The sequence below is a fragment of the Telmatherina bonti genome (assembly GCF_933228915.1).
Source record: "Telmatherina bonti genome assembly, chromosome: 8".
Lineage (NCBI taxonomy): Eukaryota > Metazoa > Chordata > Actinopteri > Atheriniformes > Telmatherinidae > Telmatherina > Telmatherina bonti.
In genome coordinates this window covers 10,622,839-10,644,000 of record NC_136626.1, presented here as the reverse complement: position 1 = coordinate 10,644,000, position 21,162 = coordinate 10,622,839, and the positions used below count along the sequence as shown (strand labels likewise).

Genomic DNA, 21,162 nt, shown 5'->3' with positions numbered 1-21,162 from the left:
ATCTTTCTTTATCAGTCCTTTTAGTTTTTATGGGGAATCTGGGAGTAGAGGTCACCTAGACCTCTAAAAGATAGATTATCCCAGATAGATGGACACAATTCCTCAATTCCCAAACGATACAAGGCTCATTACCTTAGCAAAACAGAGTAGGTTGAAGTGGTTGAACCAGAACAGAGGGAGTAAAACTGACAGGACCTTAAATGCCAAAAGAAAGTCATAGATTCTCATATATTTGTACCCAGTTTGTCTCCATCTCTAACAGGGAATACCATCCAACACAACTAATTGTGTGTAAGATGTCCACACTTCTTTGTACTCAGTCCACAGACAAAAAATGCAAGAGTATGAAAGGAAAGATAAACTGAATGGAAAACATGAATGGAAGGGGAAAAAAACAGAAACTCTGTGTCCAAGAACGCTTCCTTTGGAAGTCCTGCATCTCACACAAGCAAACAGTTATCTCTTTGTCCGCACCAGCACGCTCACGTTACATCTGAAGGCTGAGCAATCAAAAAATTAGCTTATTTCAGATGGCAGATAATAACCACGAGGTCAGCTGGAGGAGCATCATCTGAAGGAGGCGAAGTATCCCCTCCTCCTCTCCACACGTTTACAAGGGAGGATGGGGGGATGATGCTGGCATCAACTCTCTGGTTACACAGCCTGTGATGGCCAACACCCCAAAATATACTGAATGGAAACCAGAACATGTCTAATCAGTTACCATTGTGTGTGTGTGTGTGTGTGTGTGTGTATGGGGGGATAATGTAAACTTGAGACATGGCTGGTGTACAATTATTTTTTTATTTTCATGTTGATGTTTACTAATTTATTTATGGCAGGCTTTATAAATAAAATCTCAAATCAATGCCTTCCAGCCAGTCATATTGTGGATATGAAGGCAGGACAAACACAGGGAGGTGTGTTAAAACAGAGCTTGTTGGTGTAAACATGTGCAACTTCAAATCACCTGCAAGTTCAGACAAAACAGTGGATAGCTGGAAACAAAGGGCCAAATTATGCTGAACCAAAGGGATGTGAGGTTAATCTTAAGGACTGAGCAGGATGGTGGTCTCTCCCTCCATCCTGGTGCCTGCCAAAAACAGGGTGTGACACACACACACCGTGCGGATACAACTTCACAACTTGCCTGTCAAACAAAAGAAAAATATCAATTCAGCTGCACGGGTGTTATTAAAGTTAACAAGTAACCTTGGGAAGGTGGCAGCCTTCTTCACCCCCGCCTGTCTGTCTGTCGTGTCCCGTGTGTCTGAAGACGTGCCTGCCTTTTGTTCCGCCGCTGTCACCGCCTTTCAGCCGGATTTAGCTTTAGCTTCCCCGGCTAACAGCGCGACCGGTCGCTTAGCGGCGTTTTAGCCGCTTCGACACAAAGCTTTCACGGTAACACGGTACATTTCTTCCACTCGGTTTCCCACAAGTCCCCGCGGTGTCAAAAAGGAAAGAAAATAAAACCAGCAGCTGCTCAAAAGCACATTTTAGAATTTAAACTCACCCACAGCTCCGTTCCCCAACTCATTGCGGACACCTGCTTGTGAGTTCTCCCGTTTTGGAGTCAGTTTTCCCCGCTTGGACTCTTCCAAAGTGCCGCCGGGACTCAGGTCCTCCAGACTGATTCTGCCAAACACACACTCCTGCACCTCCTGCTCCTTCTTCTCCTCCCTCTCCGCCTTCTCCTGAATCTACAGAGCCGCCCAAACACATGAGTCCTGGATCAAAATACTACTCATGAAAGTATGAATAAACCAACCTGTGAAGTTAGAAATTATCAGCAAATAAATAAAATACATTTATACGTTTTTATGTAATCAATGAAATAATTTAATTATAAACATTAGTAGCAATTGTTTTTTGGCAAAATAAGGAAATGCACAAACGACTTCAAAATATATTTTAAAAGTATGTTTAAAATCCTTTCCCGTTGGAATTTGTTTTTAAGTAAATAAATATAATCTTACTTTTAGAAATAATTATCAAAGGAGGAAATTACTACAAACTAATGTTGGATGTTGCATTGTAGGCTACATATTTCTAACCCAGTACATTTTTTTAAATACAATTTTTTTTTTTTTTTTTTGCCTATTTATAGTTTGCCATTGCTATATTTTATTCACATTGCAGCCCCTTAAATATCTCCAACATTATTCTCTTCTCTGATATTCTTCATTTTAATAATGCCAGTTTGTGATTTCTGAGTTTCTTTTCATTTCTTAAAAGACTGCTACAAACTATGAGCAGTGATCTGAAATCTTAAGCGTCTTTGTTATAAAGGTTTTACATTGTTGATTAAAGTAAATAAAATCAGACTTCTGATTTAGCAAATTAGTTTACAGAACATTTGGAGATTAAAAGTGAGATCAACAGAATGTAGAAAGTACCTAAATGTGTACAAGTGATGACAATATTCTTCTGAATTTGATTTAAAACAAATTATTCTCACGATAAAGACACGTGTTTAATCAACCGATTCAAAGTAATGAAGCAGCGCCCTCTAGTGGTGAAGATGTAATAGTACAGGTGTTGACATAGTGACCAAAGTGTGGGGTGGTTCATGTAAACCTGAAAACAATCTGAAAGTTGGAGGACTTAGAAATACTTTTGAGTAAAATACATGTCTAATAATAATAATAATAATAATAATAATAATAATAATAATAATAATAATAATAATAATAACAGCCGTAAGTTTTTAGAAGAGGTCAGATTTTCATCATGTGTTCTTCAACTAAATCAGATTTGCATGGACCTTCTGGTAGATTTAAAAATAAAGATGTTTTGGGGTTTGTTTTTTTTTTAACTTTGCTCAGTTGTTGTTGTTGTTGTTGTTTTGCTTTGTTTTAATAACCTAATGTTTGTTCATTTCCCAACTGAATTAGTATTTACAGGTATTTACAGTTTTTGGGGGTTTTTTAAAGGTAAAAAATTAACCAAGTGTAAGTTCTTAAGATCTTGTATCAATTTCTAACCTTCTGACGCTCTGAGGCAAACATGGAAATTACAATGTGTACATTTTCTGTCAAAATTTGACTTGCTACATTCTTACTTATGTTGTTTTGTCATTCCTGCTGCAAAATTTACTTTTATGGGACAATAAAAATTATTTGTCTTTAAATGGTAAAACAGTCAGCAAATTGAACATTTTCTTTTAAACAAATTCAGGTACAAGGAACCCACGCTGAAAATTCTCAAAGTGAGTGTGATCACTAAATTTTGTATCGAAGCGCAGCATTTTTGTAAGTTTACTCAGATAAAAATATTTTGTTTGCTTCTTTGTCGGTAATAATTTTGTAAAGCTGCACTTCCCATTCCGCTCCTGTAGGGGGCGGTAAGTAGACGCGTCAGAGAATCGCTAAACAGAGAAGAAGAAGTAACTCAGGGACCTTATACTCTGATGTTGGTATTATTTGGTGCTCGTTTAATTTTCATGAACTTCTAAGTTGCTGTAAAACAACACACAAAGTCAGATATGCAGAGCTGCATGTTGAGGTAAGAGGACATTTTTTTGCGTTTGTTTCCGTCATTTTCCTTATTTTTCCTGCTGAGCTTTCAGACGACCTTTGGCACAGTTGTAACTAACAGGCTGCAGAAGTACATAGGAGCCAAAGCACACTATATTACAGATCTAGTGTAGGAATACATTTATTACCATTAGTCTGTTTTTAAAATGACAGAAAAAAATAAATTTTTGCTGACTTTGTTTGCACGCTACATAGTGACAGGGGCGTAACATCCATATAAACACACATATAGGCCTGTTTGCAAATGCATATCTGAAATATGTAACTTCTAAACTGAATGCACTAATCTGTTTATTTTGTATTAGGTCTGGTTAACTCTTACTTGATAAGAGTAATGTCTTTCCTGCTCGTAACAACAGTCTCCATCTTTTCATCTGTTATCGGCTATAAACAAACCATGAAAACCTGTTTCTCATATGAATCTTCTATTGCAGGTTTGCTGAGCAGCTCAGGCAGAGTTCAGTCCGCTGTATGAGCTCTGCGGTCGGGAGGAGGAGGAAAGCTTTGCGGAGTGCCTTCCCAGTGCTGGACCTGCCTCTCCAGCCCATCCACCACCACGTGTACGAGGCCAACCTGAGAAACAGCAAGGCCTGCCTTAAGATGTAGGTTCTGCTCAGGTCAGCAGCATCAACCATTCAGGTTTTATTGAATATACCGCTGAATTTTTCTGATTGAAATCATGATTGCATTATTTCGAATGGACTGCTGTTGCAAAATGTCATGTAATTAAGAATGAAGTGACTGGGAACTTTAATTTTATGTTTATTTTTACTGGGAAAATCTCAAATTGAATGAAGTGAAATCCTTGTCTGTGTTTATTAGGTATGCAGAGTTCAGGGAGAAGGTGAGGAAAGGGGGAGGGGAGAACGCCGTCGCCAGACACACTCAGAGAAACAGGAAGTTGCTGGTGAGGGATCGACTGCGGCTCCTGTTGGATGATGAGGACTTTTTGGAGCTTTCACCATTTGCCGGTTTGGGTCTACCGTATGGGGATATCCCTTCAGCCGGCTGCCTGACTGGTCAGAAACCTCCTGTATCTTTGGTATTAACTATAGATTATAATCTCAGTGTTTATCCTAAACTGTGACCAGTTTATGCCTCACTCTGTGGATATTCAAGCGTAAGCCTTTGTGGAGACCACTAAGTACATGTTTGTGTCTGTGTTCAGGCATCGGCAGGATCAATGACTTGTGGTGTGTGTTCATTGCCAACGATGCAACTGTGAAAGGTGGAACCGCGTATCCAATCACAGTGAAAAAGCAGCTCCGAGCACAAGAAATAGCAATCCAAAACCGCCTGCCTTGCGTGTACCTGGTGGACTCTGGTGGAGCTTTCCTACCGCTGCAGGTTAAAACACACACCCGTCAAATTTAATATCTTTTTTAGATCAGATTCCTCTTTCTTTAGGAGTTTGCATAATGAATCAAGCTGGCTGCTACTTTATTTTTTCATATCGGCTTTGTGTTGCTTATCCAGTCAGAGATTTTTCCTGACAAGAACCAGGGAGGAAGAACGTTCTATAATGAAGCCATCATGTCCGCCATGAAGATCCCGCAGGTAAAAGACTCCAAGGAGGCTGAAAATGTCTTTAAAACTAAACAAAAAAAATCAATAAAAACATGTAATGTTCACAGTATTAAGTTAGAAATCATTGTGGATCATACAGGTGGCGGTGGTGTGCGGGTCCTGCACGGCGGGTGGAGCTTACGTCCCCACGATGGCAGAAGAAGCGGTGATGGTGCACCGGATAGGAACCATTTTCTTGGGAGGACCGCCGCTTGTCAAAGCTGCTACAGGAGAGCAGGTTTCTCCAGAAGACCTGGGAGGAGCTAGACTGCACTCTGCGTAGGTGTGCAAATCAAACAAACCCCAAATAGAGACCAAACTTGAAGTGAATTTTTCACATTACTGCCTCCTTTCAGGGTGAGTGGCTGCGTGGACCATTTCGCTTGGGAAGAGAAGGAGGCATTTGATTACACCAGAAACATCATCTCCACCCTCAACTTCCACCTGCCTGAGGAAGAGGAGGACACCTTGAGGAGGACGGAGGAGGAGCCACTGTACAGCCCAGAGGAGCTTCTGGGGCTTGCTCCTCAGAGTTACAGCTACAGTCTAGATGTTAAAATGGTACAGAACCCAACAACACAAACACACAAAGCGTCTCGCCTCTGAAGAGCGGGAACTTTGTTGTTCTTCTGCCAGTGGAGATTAAACTTTCACCAAATGTAGAAACTTTTAAATCCAGGTTAAAAACATTTCTTTTCTCATGCCCCATCCATGACATCTGCACAGTAACTTTGACTTAATTCTGCTTTTAAATATTTTGATATCATTTATGATTTTATTCTGATTTTGTTATTTCTATTTTCTTTTATGCTTTTTTCTGTAATGCTTTTAATGTTTCATGTAAAGCACTTTGAATTGTCTTGTACCTGAAAGGTGCTATACAAATAAACTTGCCTTGCTTTCTTATGTTTGTGGGATTAAGAATTAATAACATGCAGTTTCTTTGTCTTCTGTGTGTCCAGATAGTAAACCGGCTGACAGACGGGAGCCGCTTCCAGGAGTTTAAAGCTTGTTATGGAACCACGCTGGTTACTGGCTTTGCAAAGATACACGGGTGAAAGATCCAAACACACACAGAGACAAACCCACTCATGGTGATTGCTATGCTAACACGCGTTAGCTGCATGGACAGAATGCTAATATTATTAACTTATATTCATATAATGAAATGTGTTTTAGTTTTAGAGATGATGCATAAAGAAAATCTTAGATACACCATATGGTGCCCTGGAAACATCAGTGATGTAACCTGGGATCACAGTGGTTTCGGGTCTTTTAACAATCAGACCCCCTCCCCCGGGCGTTCCAGGCAGGACTGATCAGGCTTGATGGCTCTTCTCTGGCCGACTCCCAGCATCTTGTAGACCCTGGATTGGCCGATAAATCCTTTGCTTCCCACTTCAATGGTTTCACATCTTGCTTACCAAGCAGAGTACTTTTCCCTCCTCCATACGGTCCTCCTGTGACACAGTGAGCTTCAAGAGAACTACCTGCTTGGATGCTACTAAAGGGAGGACGATGTGTGGCCCATTTGTTGTCTTGGCAACCGCTTCTGGGAACTTCAGGCGCTTTCCCAGATCAGCTCATCTGGGGAAGCATTGAGCCGAAAGCTCCAGTTTTAAAGATGAGGTGTAAAGAAAAAGATATTACCGAAACACAAACAAAAGAGTTTCTGAATGTCTCTGCTTGCTGGTATCACATCTGTTATTAATTCATATTTTCATTTGTGATGTGTTATCCCTGCTGTTTTGTATTTTTCAGCCACTTGGTGGGAATAGTAGCCAACAACGGCGTGCTGTCATACGAGGCTGCGCTAAAAGGAGGCCACTTTGTCCAGCTGTGTGACCAGAGAGACATCCCGCTCATCTTCCTCCAGAACACAGCACCTGCAGCAGCCCTGACACTCACCACATCTCAGGTACTCGGTTCCAGCAAAACACCCTCACAATGTCCAGGTTTTTCTGAATGCGTGAGATTGTTAACAGTCTCAAAGGGTTTTTGGCTATAATGAAACATAGATAATATGTATTTATCTAGAAATTACATTAAAATCAGGTATGTTTGTGTCAGATCAGGGTTCTCTGTGTTGGTCTTCCAGGCAGAAACGAACAGCAACCGCCTGAAGGCTCAGGGCTCAATGATGTCAGCAGTGGCGTGTGCTTCCGTTCCAAAAATCACTGTGGTGATTGGTGGTTGCCATGGCGCTGACAGCTATGCTATGGTGAGTGACAGTTGCAAATAAACAAGTGCTTCTTTAAGATATCTATTTGCATCCTCATCCTCTTTCAATGTTTGAATCACTGAATTTAATCGTTCTGAAAGTAAAAATTCACAGTTTTCCTGGTTGAGTCCGTTCCACAGCATCTCAGTCAACCCCTCTACATCTAACTGACCTAAAACAGGAGACATTTAGCTTCATTTAACTTTAGACAAGGAAAAGAAAAGAGTTTATGCTTCTTTTTGAACATTAACTTCTGGTTTCAACTGCATGTGTGATTAATTTTAGTATCTTTTCTCTGTGTGTCTCCAGTGTGGACGAGCGTTTGACCCTAATTTCCTGTTCCTGTGGCCCAACGCCAGAGTATCCGTGACGGCTCCGGGTCATGCTGGCTCTCTGCTTCTCCCTGATGATGAGCAGGAGGAAGAGCAGAAAAAGCAGGAGGAAAAGCTGAACAAGAGCCTGAAAGAAGAAAGTTCAGCTTTCTTTTCCTCTGGCAGGATGTGGGACGATGGAGTCATTCTGCCACAGGACACCAGAAAGGTCAAATAAAGTTGGTTTTAGTCACTGGTAGCTGTTAGGGCACATTTGAAGAGACTCTGCTGCTATTAACATAACTTTTGTTGACGTCTGCAGGTTCTTAGAGATGCCCTGGATATCATCAAACAGCAACAGTATCAGCTTTCTACAGAGAAACGACAGTCAGCTCCTCTACGCATGTAGACACTTCTCTCCTCCTGGACTCACCGCTCATGACCCAGATTACGTTGCTTCTTTTTGCACTTGACTTAAAGCAAGTTTTCGGTTTGACTGGAAGAAGTTATCGGGACAACATGACTGCTGTACAGCTGCCTAATCTATATTTATGTGATCATTTAATCAGTCAGTTTCATACAGAAACTTAGATTATGACCAGTGCTGGCATAGAGGCCAGATGTTAAAAACTTTTACTGACATGTTTTACTGCTGATGCATTTGTAAAGGCATTTTTAACTCAGATAATTATCTTTACTCTACATGTAGGGATTCACTAAGGAGAAAAGCCAGGAAAAGTGCCTCATCAGGGTTTGGTTTTCCCCCTACATAAAACTCCAGGAGTTCAGGACTTGAGAATTCATGTAAGATTGAAATCTGCTCCAGATTGGCCAGTGGGCTGACAAAAGTGCCATTTTGAACGATTGTTGGGCTGTATTCGGTGCAGCTAGGTGATCTCTGTCAGCCTGAAGCCACTTCTGGAAGGTCCTGACTAAAGAGATCACAGCACCTCAGCGGAGCTCCAACACAGACAGTGTAATTCTGTAATCAGTAATGTAAAGTAATTGTTGTATTATTGTTTATTTGTATAAAAGAATCATTTTTAAATGGCCAAATTGGTGTGTTTTTGTCACTGCATTATCATCCAAATATAATTAAATTCACCACTTTGAACGATGCATTTCATTTTTAGGTTTTATTGCCATTAAAGTTAACATAAAATGTTTTTTTTTATAAAACATGTCTTCTAACATTAAAGGAAAAAAAGCAGAAAAGTAACGTCACATTAAAGAAATATTTAAAGATATTTATTTTCATATCATGCATCCAGGTTGGTGCCTCCTTCCTTTTAACATGTTCAAAATGTTGCCTGATATAGTCATTATGATGAGTTTTTATTTGTATAAAACTGTTTGAAATACCTTTAGCAAAAGTAGTGTTTGTACTTTATTGTTATTACTGTATAATGATTGTTTCAGCTATGAACCATTTTGTTGACAGAACATTCCCATTGTGTTCCTGTTTACATCTGCTGCTTCTCACCACCAGCTGCAAGATACTGTTTACATTACAAGTAACCTGGAGGCTAAACAAATTACTTTTAACATGTTATTTAACCATTTAATCAGTTCTTTTTTTTATTGAGCATATTCCCAGAGTTTTAGCAGATCTGCTGCTACAAATGATCACTTTAGCTGGTAAGAAACTGAAAGGGACTGGAGCGTTCAGGAGGAGAAGATTATGGCTTGTACATCCCGTGTAAAGTGACAGGGATGATGGTGTTCACCGTGGCCCTGCTGAGCTCCGTCAGGTTCATGGCGTCCAGCACCAGCAGGAATCCTGGTCTCTCTGCGCCTGGCTTCACCACGATGCTCAGCAACACACCTGCAGAGGCCAGACAAAGGGGGTGATTCTGAGTCCAGATACATTTTAAGATCAGACATGCAGTACATTTGAGTTATTTAAAAAAAAACAAAAAAAAACCAAACATCTGGTTTCTGACTTATTTTGATGTTAAGCTGGCATTTATTCTGCACATTCCTGGGTTTGTCGTTGCTTTGCAGCATCCTGAGGCTGAGAAACTTTACTTTTCCAGCCCACAACATTTTGCTTTAGACCCCCACATCCAGCAAGTGGATATCATCACATTGGCAATATTGAAAATGCACTGTGGGTTATTTATTAGAGAAACACAAAATAATATTCTCAGAAGAAGCAAGGAGAAGAAAGAGGAAAAAAGTGTCGGAACAGACGAGAAGATGAGTTTACTTTAAGATAACTTTTACCGACTAGAGAAAGTTCAGAGAAAAGACAGGATGCAGGAGGGATAATTATTGCCAGGGGGTGCCAAAGTGACTAAATCTGCCAAAAGTGAGTAGTGCGACTTTAAAAACTGTAAACAGGTTTGACTTTAGATTTTGATCCGACAGGAAGAGATTTTGAAACTAATGGAGGAAGGAAGGAAGCTGTTAGGCCATCTCTCTGACAGCTAAAACTGGGTCATACAAAGGGACAATTAACCTAAACCCAACAACGATTAATGACAACATTTGGTTTGAAAAGTTTATTTCGATATATTTCCAATGAAAAAAAATAAATAAAACATACAAAAAACAACAAGTAACTTAAAAGAAAAAAGAAACCAAACAAAACAAAACCACACTCAAAAAGGAGTGGGCAGAAGTAAAAAAAAAAAAAAAAAACTATTAAACCCCACCCAAATTGCCATCAGTGTTTACCGCATATTCATATACACATATATACATACATGTGTTCAGTAATATTTCCAAATTTTCAATTGTTCTTTACATCTGTACACAAAGAAAGAGACAAACAAAAAATAACTTCTTGTATTTGAGAAGTTACTTAAAGGTTTTCCTCAAACTTTTAAAGTCATCATGGGGCGACTTAGTTTTTGCAAAAAGGTTGGGATCCTACCGTCATCCTCCTCTGTGGCTCCAGGTGTTGGTACAAACAGCGGCTCTGATGGGTAACACTCTTCCTCCTGCCAAACCCACGTCTCTTTGGTCTGCACGTTCAGCTTGACGATCTACAGCAACAACCACCAGCTGCTCATACAGTGTTGTGGTAACTTCACAGACTCTCACTGCGACTTCATCTCTCACTAGGATTAATGAAAGTGCTCCTACCCTGTCAGGGATGAAATGATTCAGTCCAAGGCCATAAGCAAAGGAGTACTTCTTCCCGCAGCGCTGAGAGTAGTTGATCTGAGGAAACTCAAAGGCTGAGACAGATGATAACAGAGAGGAAGCTCATTAGTGGGAAATGGATTGATGTAACATTCAGAAATTAGCACAAAAAGGAAGGAAATTTGTGTTTGGTCCCATGAAACTAATTGGGTTTTTGTATTTAACATGACTGGAAAGCCTGATCATCCACCCTGACAATGAGAACTGTACATGTAGACTGAACAACGAAGCTAAACATGTGTTTATTCCTCCCCAGTAAAGTCTAGAAATTAGTTTCTTCTTTTGTTTTATTGTGGCCTAGATTAAAAAGTTATTTTATATTAAAAGTTGTATTGATGCTAGTGATTATTATTTGATCTTTTCCATATTTATCCCTTTGTCTTGCATTTTATTGTCGTTAGATTGTTTTGGTTTACCTTTGCTGTACGGTTTGTGTCATAATGAAGTTAATTATCTCTCTGGGCACAAAACAAATCTTCCTACAGGTACAAATAGAGCAACCTGACTTAAAAACCTGATATTTGATATTTTAATAAATGTAATGTACAAACTTTGTAATACAAAAAATTATGCAAAATAAAAATATAAAAAATAAGAATCCAGAATATCAAGGGAAGCATAATATCTATAATGCTTCCCTTGGCAAAGTAAATTTGCCCAGCAGTACACAGAATCCAGAAAATAATTCTACCTGCTAAAAAGGTGAACAAGACAAAAAAAAAAAAAAAAAGTAAAGTACCAGGTATGCAGGACATAAAAGAAATGTCAGAGACAGTGCCATTTTTCTGTCATTAAAATTACCTGATGGGTTTATCTGGTTAAATAAAGTTTTTCATTATTATAAATGCTTTGTGTGACATGCTGTGATTGAACTGTGTGTGTGTGTGTGTGTGTGTGTGTGTGTGTGTGTGTGTGTGTGTGTGTGTGTGTGTGTGTGTGTGTGTTACCCTGTCTCGGAGCAGAAAATAGGACTTCTGGTTCAAGCCAGATGGTGCCATCGCGGTGAAGAACAGCAGTTGCTGTGGTGTAGGGAAGTGACACCAGATTCTTCCCCTGCACCTCCTGGACACATCAAAACACACATAACATCATTTACATGATTTCTTTTTCTTTTTTTTTTTTTTTAAATAAAAACTTTAATTCAGAACTTGTGATTGAGTAAAAATAACATGAGAAAAAAGCAAAGATAACAGAAAGAAAGTTGAAATGGTTGATTTTTCTCATGAATCTCTGTTTGACATTTCAGCAAATACTGGATTTTATTTATTATATTTAAAGAGCACATAAAACAGGTACATTAATCCTTATTTTACATAGTTACATTTGAGAGAAAATATTTAGTTATAATCATATTTTCAACTTAAAATGATTTATTTTCTTGTGTCAATAGCAGGTTTAAGTGATGCTGTTCCTTCAGCATCCGTATTGATCACCAGGATGCTGCACAGCTGATAAAATGTTGGTCCAAGCTCGCTGTGTGTGTGCGTGTCAGCTCACGCTGTGGACGTCCAGCGGCAAAACGTATCGTCTGACTTCAGGCTGAGGAGCTCTCATGGCAGCTCTCTTCACCTCCTCCCACTCCTCTCTCACGTTGGCCAGGTACAAGTAGTTATACACAAATTCATGTCTGCAGAGCAGGAGACACATCATCATGATGCAAATATACATCAAACATTTCAGCAGCTACATACACACAAAGAGCTTCACAATCACCCCTTCCATGTGCAGAGGTCCACCACGATGAATCCCTGGTCTTCATAGGTGTTGATGTGATGAAAGAGGTTGAAAGCTGACGTTCTGAACTTGTGGCTGCTCAGATAACATGCTGGGTCCTTCGTAGCCAAATGGAACCAGGTCTTCAACACACACACACATAACCAATGTGCTGAGTGCTCATTAGTTAATGATTGAATGGCAAAGGATGCATATACAATCCCAGATTTTGACCTCTGCCCCCCACCCTTTGTCCCTGCCTACCCCCATGGTTTCATTGGACTCAAAGCAGTCCATGTATGTTGCTCCTCTGATGCTCCAAGCTGACAGGAACTTCAGCAGGTTGATCTTCACCGGTTGCTCCACAAATACAAAATAATTCTCCGTCATCCCAAAACTACAGACATAAAAGCAAACAGAGTTTGGTTTTAACCCTTTAAGGGCCACTCTATGAAATACTTTGAAATTAGAAATTTTAACCAAAAATTGTCCTGCTGGTATGTACAAAGACCTCCATTCTGTTGTTACCTTAACAAAAAAAAAAAAAGTTTCATGCTGAATATGAAAGAAAATGAAGTGAACAAAAATAGTCACTTGTCCCATAAGGGGTTAATGTTCCAGGTGAAGAAAGAGGGAGAAAGACAGACATGTTTAGTTCTGTTTCTGTCATAGTGTTGATTGCATTAATGGCATTTCTGTGTACCTGTGCAAGTAGGAGGGTTTCAACCTCTCGCTGCTCGGGAGCTGAACCACAACTTGGGATTTCTCAATGGGATCAGACTTATCTGGACACACATAAATACACTCATTTTTATTTTCAGATGTTTATCTCCTCTTTTGTTGTTTTGGATTTGGTTTTATTGTCTTCATATTTGTCTTTTCTTGTTAAATCTGCTGCCAAACATAATGCTGGAATTGTTCTATTTGTAAACTCTAATGCCTAAACCTTAGATAACATTTTTCAAGAAAAAAGAATTTGTTTTTGTCTTTTATATTAGTTTGATCAGAAGGAAGTAAACTGGATCTAGAGGTAAAAAAAAAAAAAAGTATATTTTGTGCTACATTATGATTTTGTCATCAGTGTAGAGGGGATAAATCCACTCCTGCGTTCCATGGAGATTTTTCATTTCCTTTATTGCATTTTATGCGGGTATGCAATTCAAGATTCAGATATTAAAATGTACCTTTTAAAAAGCCCACAAAATAAATATGCATCATGTTATTTAACCATTTGATTAAGTAAAGCTCATATAATCATAATTAAATGGTATTCTTCTGCAACCAGAAGGTGACTTAGAAAAACTTAGTTAAAGTAAAGGGAACTTTTTAAGGCTTGTAAAGATGTGTAAATATGTGTGTTACTGGTGCAGAATCAATGAAGATGGCACAAAGGCACACATGAGAAAAGTTTCCGGCTAAAAAAAAAAAACAACAATAAATATCCTTTTGCAATGATGTAGCAGTGGCTTTAAATCTCATCAGATTTGTGTAAAATATATAAACATTAATACTGCAATGGATGACAGATGAAAAATAGCTAAATTAGAGCAGTTTCAGTACAGGCAGATTAAAGATCTCTAAAATGGCCATTTTGGCTCAGTTCCCCCTATTGTGGAGCTAAAATATGAAGTTAAAAAAAAGCAATTTGCAAAAATATCATATCATTTTCTGTCAAATGAATCTGAATCCAGAACTGAACCAAATGCTGCTGCTGTGTGTTTAGGTGAGAACAAGCCTGCTCTGGTCCTCACTCACCTTTCTGAGCAGGTGGAATCTTGACAATGTTGTAAGCCAGACTCATGTTCTTGCCAAAGCAGTTCCCCACATTATAGACCGTACCATCTGCTTCAATGTGGGGGTGGGCCGTCACACCATTCACTGACAGGTACTTGGACAGGTCCACCTGATGCAAGAACATGCAAAGATGATAAAATTTCACATTTCCAAAACTATATTGTTTCACTCATGTTAAAATGCCCAATTAATACCTTTTTGTAAGTTGGTTGAGGCTCAAAAAGCCTGAAACTACAAAAAATTCAATTCTAATCAGCTCCCACCTTCTTCAATGTCTCAAGCGAATCAGGATCAACCTTGGTGATGTAATTGGTTTCAGTGATAGCATAGAAATCTTCTCCAATCGGATAGATGTTCACCAGACAGTTATCAGTCACCTCAATGCCTCTGAAGTAAGTAAAGAACCTTAAAACACAAGTGAAAGGAAAACTAAATGTTCATCATGCAGCTTGGATCTGAGCTGAACAGAATGATCTGTTCATGGCAACACGAGTAAAAACATCATGATTCAGGAGGGTCAAAAAGAACATTGGAAACACTGAATACAGCTGCAAAGGTCCAAACTTCACCAGGCTTCATCACTGTCCACTTTTAAATTCCTTCTTAAGACCCACCTATTTTCACTGGCATTTTACCCAGAATGAGTTTGCTTTTGTTGCTTTTAATGTTTATCTGTTTCATTGTTTTATATTTTATGGTTTTAAACTTTATCATTTTAATATGTTAATTATATTATGTTTAGCACTTTGTTACCAGTGGCTGTCAGAAAGTGCTTTATAAATAAAGTTGGCTTGGCAAACAGCTGTTTCCAAGATGACCTTTCTGAAACCCTAACGATGTTAAATGTAAGAAGTCCCAGAACATTCACATATAAGATGCTGAAAGCAGCCAGTGCAAACATCACAACTCTCAAATCAGGAAATAAATGTTTAAACGTTACAGGAGCGATTTCTGAATAAAAAGAAGCACGGAAGACTAAGGTATGATGTGGAAAAAGCTATTTACAGTTTGGCAATTAGCCGATTAAAACCTTTTTTTTTTTTTTTTTTTTTTTTTTACAAGCAACTGAACTGATAAAGACCACTTATGTCCCTAAATAGGATGTACGATAATAACTTAAAGTATAAGTATAAGCTCCTGCAGTCCTGCAAGCATTAGAAGTTTCCCTGCTGCAACACACCTGAGAGATGAGCAGATTTCAGCAGAGTTTGATGTATTTATCGGAAAGTTGGAGAACTTAGCCCAGTTCTTTGCAACAAACTTTATGATATTAATTCTTTGTATTGTAACATAGGTGATATTATATGGTGGGAAGGGAGTAAACAAAAAAACAAAAAAAAAAGAAAAAAAGAAAAAAGCCTGTAGCACTTCATGCAAGGATCTACATCTAAGTGGACAGTCCACTAGCATCTTCCTCTACTGTTTGATTTTGTGCTTGTGTTGTTCTCACTCATATGTAAGTCACTTTGGATAAAAGCGTCTGCTAAATGATTGTAGAATAGAACAGAATAGAATAGAATGTGAAGCTCTGCACCAGTCTGCTCACTAACCATTCATTTGAGTTGCTGATTTGTTACAGCAAGGAAACTCCTCACACTTGCAGGATTGTGGTCCTCGAGCACCGGACTTGGCCACCCCTGCCCTACTGTATCCAGCCAACAACTCAACTGCAGTAAATATTGAATAACAGCTGCATAGCCGTTCTCTGGGTTACCTGGAGAAGATGTTTTTGCAGGGGTCTGGATATGCTGTGGTGCCAAACTCAGTGATGACAACTCTGTTCTCTGTCATGGCTCGAACGTACGCATCTGTTCTGATGAATCTGAGCACAAACATCATGCCTCATACATCCACTCAACCAGTAAAGCCGTTTTTATCTATCTATGGTCATGAAATTAGCAAATATCCAATGCTCTTGCTCTGTGTTTTACTGTTTTTGTATAATCTGTTTGAACAGAAAAGCATGATAACATTTACTGGAAGTGCTTCGTCCCACTCCCAACTTCACAAAACATGTCAAAGCAGGTGTGTAAAAATGAGACGTTGTAGAACTAAGACGGTCATATTAAACCTTGTGATTCTGTAAATCATCCTTACCTCCTGTAGTACGTCACCTGACCATTCTTCAAGTCAAACTTGTGCATGAGAGCCTGTCCATCAAAAAGGTGGTGGAAAGGTTCATCTCCCACCTCGAAAAGACCTGGGCCCATCCTGAGAAGACTGCCCCCCAGCCATGACGGGATAACACCTGTGTCAACAGGATACAAGCCCCAAACTTTCTGATCTTTGCAACTTTTGAAAAGGCAAATATTTGTGTTAAGTCAAATTTGTACAACTTATCAAGAAAAATATTTTAATAATGAGACCAATGCAGAAGAAACACCTGAAGTAGCCATTTACAGAGTAAATAAATACAGAGTAGTAAATAAATAGTAGTAAATAAATAAATAATAAATAGTAATGAATAAATAATAATAAATAATAAATATATAATATAAATATAATATAAATAATAAATAAATAAAATAAATAAAAATAAATAATAATAAATGAATAAATAGTAGTAAATAAATACACAGTAAATACAGAGTAGCCTTTTTTCAGAGTAACTCCCAGAGTCTTTCACCTAAAATCAGCCTGTTTTCATGGTTGAACTAAAAAGATGTTTATGAATTGAGAATTGCTTACTTGCTTTACTGAGTCTCAGTAAATAAAAGCTTTAAATGGGGGCAGTGATGCTTTTTCAATGACTTCAACTAAGCAGCATTAGCAAGTAAAGTTTTCATTGACTGTGAATCATTCGGCTGCATGAGAACATACATGTGGAAAATCAATACTTTGGAACCAATACTGAGTATTTTAGGTGATGTGTCAGGTATGCGAGCTTGTTTGGCTGCATAAAGACTTTCTGTCATGTTTTCTTACCGGTGACATGTGCAGCTAGTGGTTCATTCAGCTCCTCCACTGTTTCAAAGATCTTCTTGTAGCCTGCAGCAGGATGCTCCACGCTGAAGAAGGACATAAAAACAACAAATTTCATCCCATAACTGAGCTAGTCTTTTTAATTTCTAATGGCTTAGCTGAGGCATGATTCATTGTTAGTTTTGAAAATACCAACGGGACTTAGTAACTCATGGAAATTTAAAGTATTTCACAAGTTGTTGTTTACAGTTTCGACTGGCTGAGAAAAACTGAGAGAAAAGCAGCTCGAAATGGACCAGATGTTGACTTTCCTTGTTTCTACTTTTATACCTTGCCATAACAATCTTTTTCTTGTTTCTTTTTTCTACTTCTAACTTTTACACTCATTCATTTAAACATAAAAGCCTCTTGTTCTCCTTTTTGTTTACATCCTCTTGTCCTCTGTGGACCTGTTTGTGTAAAATGTTTCTGAAATTCATCTTCATCTCCTTATAATGGAAAATGTGAGCAAAAGCATCCTCTCCAGGTATTAAATCCATGCCTTTTCCATATTTTCTTAACTGCCTTAGTTTGGGATCTTACTAGAATATTTCATTTCATCTGCTATTTAAATAAAAAATCTTGCATGAAAAACTGAATGATCTACAATCTCTTCAGATGAATCGTCATAAAAACTCTTCTCGTTTAGCAAAACAACACACATCTGCCAGCGGATTTCTCTTGTTTCATTCCAGGGAACAAATAAAATTCAACCTTAAAGCTGTTTACATTTACTTTTTAACTTCCTACTCCAAAAGAAAGCGTTTTTCTCACCGGCTGACCATGCTGCTAGAAACTCCTCACACCTTCTGCACACAAGAAACTCCGGCTTGGATTTAAACTAAACAGATTTTCTGTGGTGAAGGATAGAAACTAAGCCCTCCTCCCTTCTTTCGTTTTCCCCTCCTCACCCCCTTCCCTATCCCTTTCAAGGCTTTTGCTCTCCCCCTCTTCTCAAAAGTCTTCCCCACGCCTCCCCCACCTTTAACCAGAGCTGAACAAACCAGCTTTGTCTCCTCTCCTTTCAGCCGTCTGGCCCTCAGCTTCATGCAGAATTTCCTGAAGGCACCTAAACATGGTCTTTTTCAACCTGGGAAAACAAAAACACACACTAACCACGACATGGGTCAAACTAATAAAAGTCAGCTTTTAAAAGCAGCATGTTGCTGCAGCTTGGAGGGGGGATACGCAGGAGAAAATATTCTGTCTAATTAGTTCCAGACAGCTCTGGAAAACATTGTTTTTCACTTGGTTCTTTGGAAAAGAGGGAAGTATGAGGAAAACAAATAATCAGCATGTACATTTGTGTTCTTTATGTGGTCTGTTGTCTTGACAGATGATAGTTTGATGCTGGATGAAAGAGGAGTCACATTACAAAAGGTTTAAAGGAGCAGTACTATGTCATGTATGTATGTCATCAGACTGATGCTAATACCTGTCTATCATGCCCCAAAATTTTTGGTTTATTTGCCAGAATGAACTAAATATGGGAATATTTGCCAACATGGAGACTGCAAAAGTCGGTCACAGGAAGGACTTTGAGCAAAGTTTTATAAAACTCTGTTTCATCCTCTTGTCCTTTGAATCGCCAGCTGTGTTTTCTGTGAGACAGCTGCTCATGATCATACTGAAATGTCCTGTTTCATAGATCAGTATGATCTTTGGTAGAAAGAATGATTCTCCTCTGAGGACTGACTTTTAACTGAAGTTTCACTATGAGGATAACAGCGATAACAATTTCATGACCTTTCTCTGTTCTGTTACCAGGTGATATATTTATGTAAACCAGTGTAACACCATCAGTCTGATTTGAAACTTCAAGTTTCTTTAAGACAGAGACATAGCTGAAGACAAGAAGCTGTTTGGACATAAAATTATCCACATGAAGGACCCTCTCTGACACAGAGGTGGATTTAATGACTGTTTCATGAGTGAAGTCGGGCTTTCTTGAAAAAAAGTGTATTTGAGCCACTGAGCCAGAAATGGTCTGGAAAAAAGCAACTTAGATAAAGATGAAATCATATTACAGTCATAGTCCCAGTCCCAACCTATAGTCCCAGGTTTAGTTGAGACGATTATACTTTCAGAATAGTTTCGTCTGGAGAAGTTGACTTGGATTAGTTGAACTATCAACTAGGATAAAGTCCCCATTTTTTCTTTCTTTTTTTCTCCAGGATCTTAAAAGTGCAGCACAAATCAGAGGTTAATAGTCGAAAAAATAAATACAAAATATATGTAATAAACATTTTGGGGCGAGGATGAAACAAACCCGAGTCTGGTTCAGTCCTCACTCATTAGACTTAATCCAACAGAACCCAGTGACATTAAGATTAAGACATTTTGTATCACTTTATGATGAAAACTTTGTTCAAAATCCTGTTTAACATAATCTGATTGTCATCATCTGCCCCCTCATAGACACCAGAAGGCAGATAATTTTGACATATTACATGGTAATAAATGGTAAATATGCCACAACAGATATGTTAAAATAAGACTTCATATTAAAAAATTGTGAATTTTTACTTTTATGTTTAACCTCTTCAAGCTTAATGTTGCAAATTTGTGGAATATTTGTAGATCCCTCTATCAATTTTTTATTTAGTCTTGTGTATTTATTTTTATAGGAATGGGTATTTATTATCACTTCAATATTTACCAGTACCTTTATTTCGTCAAGCCTTTATCCTTTTTATTTAGTTTTTCTCACTGCATATAAACTCAGTTAAAAGGACGTTAACATGTAGTCAAAGGGAATCTCTTTGGTAGGTTAAGTCTGATCAACAAGCAGTCCTTCAGGTTAAAGTGAATCTTGTGAGGTTGGTGGGTTAGTTAAGATTAAAGCAGAAACCTGACAACCACACACAGTAACTGTGGCCGCATGGCATCATTAGAGAAGTCTAAGATTACATAGTTTAACTGCGCACTCATGACAACAGACTCATAAAATCAATGCAGGTTTATTTCCAAGGACTTTGCATAGTAAACATTGAAAAGTTGTTGGTGCACATCATACACTCCTATGTTAAAGCGAAACAACACTGATGATGAATGCATAAATGCTTCCATGCATACATAAACCATTTTATCTGAGGTATAAACAAACATCAGGTTACAACTAATACTTCATAGGATACTAAATAAATAAAAAGTCTAATCTTTACATTTCCTCATACACGTCACATGAGGTTGAATCTGTAAAGACCTTCAGCTGACCAGAGACTTGTTGGTATGTCGTACCAAAATTAACTTATGAAACTAGACATTATGTCTCTTACAAGCAGTTAATGTTGCAATATTGCCAAATAATTTCAGCCAATGATACAGAATCGCCTGCTAACATGTCAAAGAAATCATTTTTATGAAGTTTTAATTCCAAACTATGGGAGCTGAACAGCTGGTAAGTGTTTAGGAAAATGTCTACAGATTAACCATGATAATATTTGTACAGAAACAAAACAAAACAGCTAAACCAAGTGCAAAATCCTTCCTCAAACAGAAAAAAAAGAGAGATGTGATTCATAAGAAAAACTCCAGAACTGATCGGCTCCGTTTTTACTGACCGAGTTGAATTTAAAAAAAATCTGGGTACTAAAAGATCTCCAGGAAACAAACAATTAAAAACAAACTAAAAACATCACAAATAAATGCAACAAAAACTAAGAATGAGCTTAATCTGAAATTTCAGACACTGAAGGACATTTAAAGTCAAACTAGAGCGTCTCTATTAAAGAGAAGTCTGAAAAACTAAAGAAAAAAAACACAAGACAAATAATTCTACAACAAAACATTTCCACGTCCCCATGAATAAATTAAAAATAAATCTTAAACTCCCACCGAGGATCGAAGAATTGCATATTTTTCTCCCAAATCTGTTCTAAACTTTATAACAGCACAAACAACGAACAGC

General features: G+C 38.2%; 3 protein-coding genes across 3 annotated transcripts in view; 1 reads left to right on the top strand and 2 right to left on the bottom strand.

The window, feature by feature from the left end:
* Nucleotides 1-1,552, bottom strand: part of fnbp1l (formin binding protein 1-like) — a gene marked incomplete at its 3' end in the record, with an annotated part of 43,230 nt that extends 41,678 nt beyond the window's left edge. The window contains exon 1 of the mRNA XM_079245438.1: nucleotides 1,514-1,552. Coding sequence (XP_079101564.1) covers nucleotides 1,514-1,537 — 24 coding nt within the window. The 5' untranslated portion in view covers nucleotides 1,538-1,552. The remainder of the gene's footprint in view (nucleotides 1-1,513) is intronic.
* Nucleotides 1,553-3,375: 1,823 nt separating this feature from the next.
* LOC306759717 (methylcrotonoyl-CoA carboxylase beta chain, mitochondrial) lies at nucleotides 3,376-8,683 on the top strand. The gene is made up of 12 exons (XM_079245437.1): nucleotides 3,376-3,504; nucleotides 3,971-4,138; nucleotides 4,359-4,555; nucleotides 4,705-4,883; nucleotides 5,013-5,093; nucleotides 5,203-5,381; nucleotides 5,459-5,663; nucleotides 6,065-6,156; nucleotides 6,864-7,020; nucleotides 7,201-7,323; nucleotides 7,633-7,863; nucleotides 7,957-8,683. Exons 1-12 carry the CDS (start codon nucleotides 3,485-3,487, stop codon nucleotides 8,041-8,043), a joined length of 1,719 nt encoding a protein of 572 aa, XP_079101563.1. The 5' UTR covers nucleotides 3,376-3,484; the 3' UTR covers nucleotides 8,044-8,683.
* Nucleotides 8,684-9,313: 630 nt separating this feature from the next.
* LOC306759140 (retinal Mueller cells isomerohydrolase-like) lies at nucleotides 9,314-17,298 on the bottom strand (the record flags this gene model as incomplete). Its single annotated transcript, XM_079244666.1, has 13 exons — nucleotides 17,217-17,298; nucleotides 16,389-16,539; nucleotides 16,006-16,113; nucleotides 14,555-14,696; nucleotides 14,253-14,400; nucleotides 13,201-13,282; nucleotides 12,762-12,894; nucleotides 12,498-12,640; nucleotides 12,282-12,411; nucleotides 11,732-11,846; nucleotides 10,725-10,819; nucleotides 10,513-10,624; nucleotides 9,314-9,459 (listed from the first exon to the last, which is right to left on the bottom strand). Exons 2-13 carry the CDS (start codon nucleotides 16,499-16,501, stop codon nucleotides 9,314-9,316), a joined length of 1,467 nt encoding a protein of 488 aa, XP_079100792.1. The 5' UTR covers nucleotides 16,502-16,539; nucleotides 17,217-17,298.
* Nucleotides 17,299-21,162: the final 3,864 nt, after the last annotated feature.

Coding starts and splice junctions, on each gene's coding strand:
- LOC306759717 (XM_079245437.1), top strand. CDS start 3,485: ATGCAGAGCTGCATGTTGAG. Junction 5,094..5,202: donor CCGCCATGAAGATCCCGCAG/GTAAAAGACTCC, acceptor TGGATCATACAG/GTGGCGGTGGTGTGCGGGTC. Junction 6,157..6,863: donor GGCTTTGCAAAGATACACGG/GTGAAAGATCCA, acceptor TGTATTTTTCAG/CCACTTGGTGGGAATAGTAG.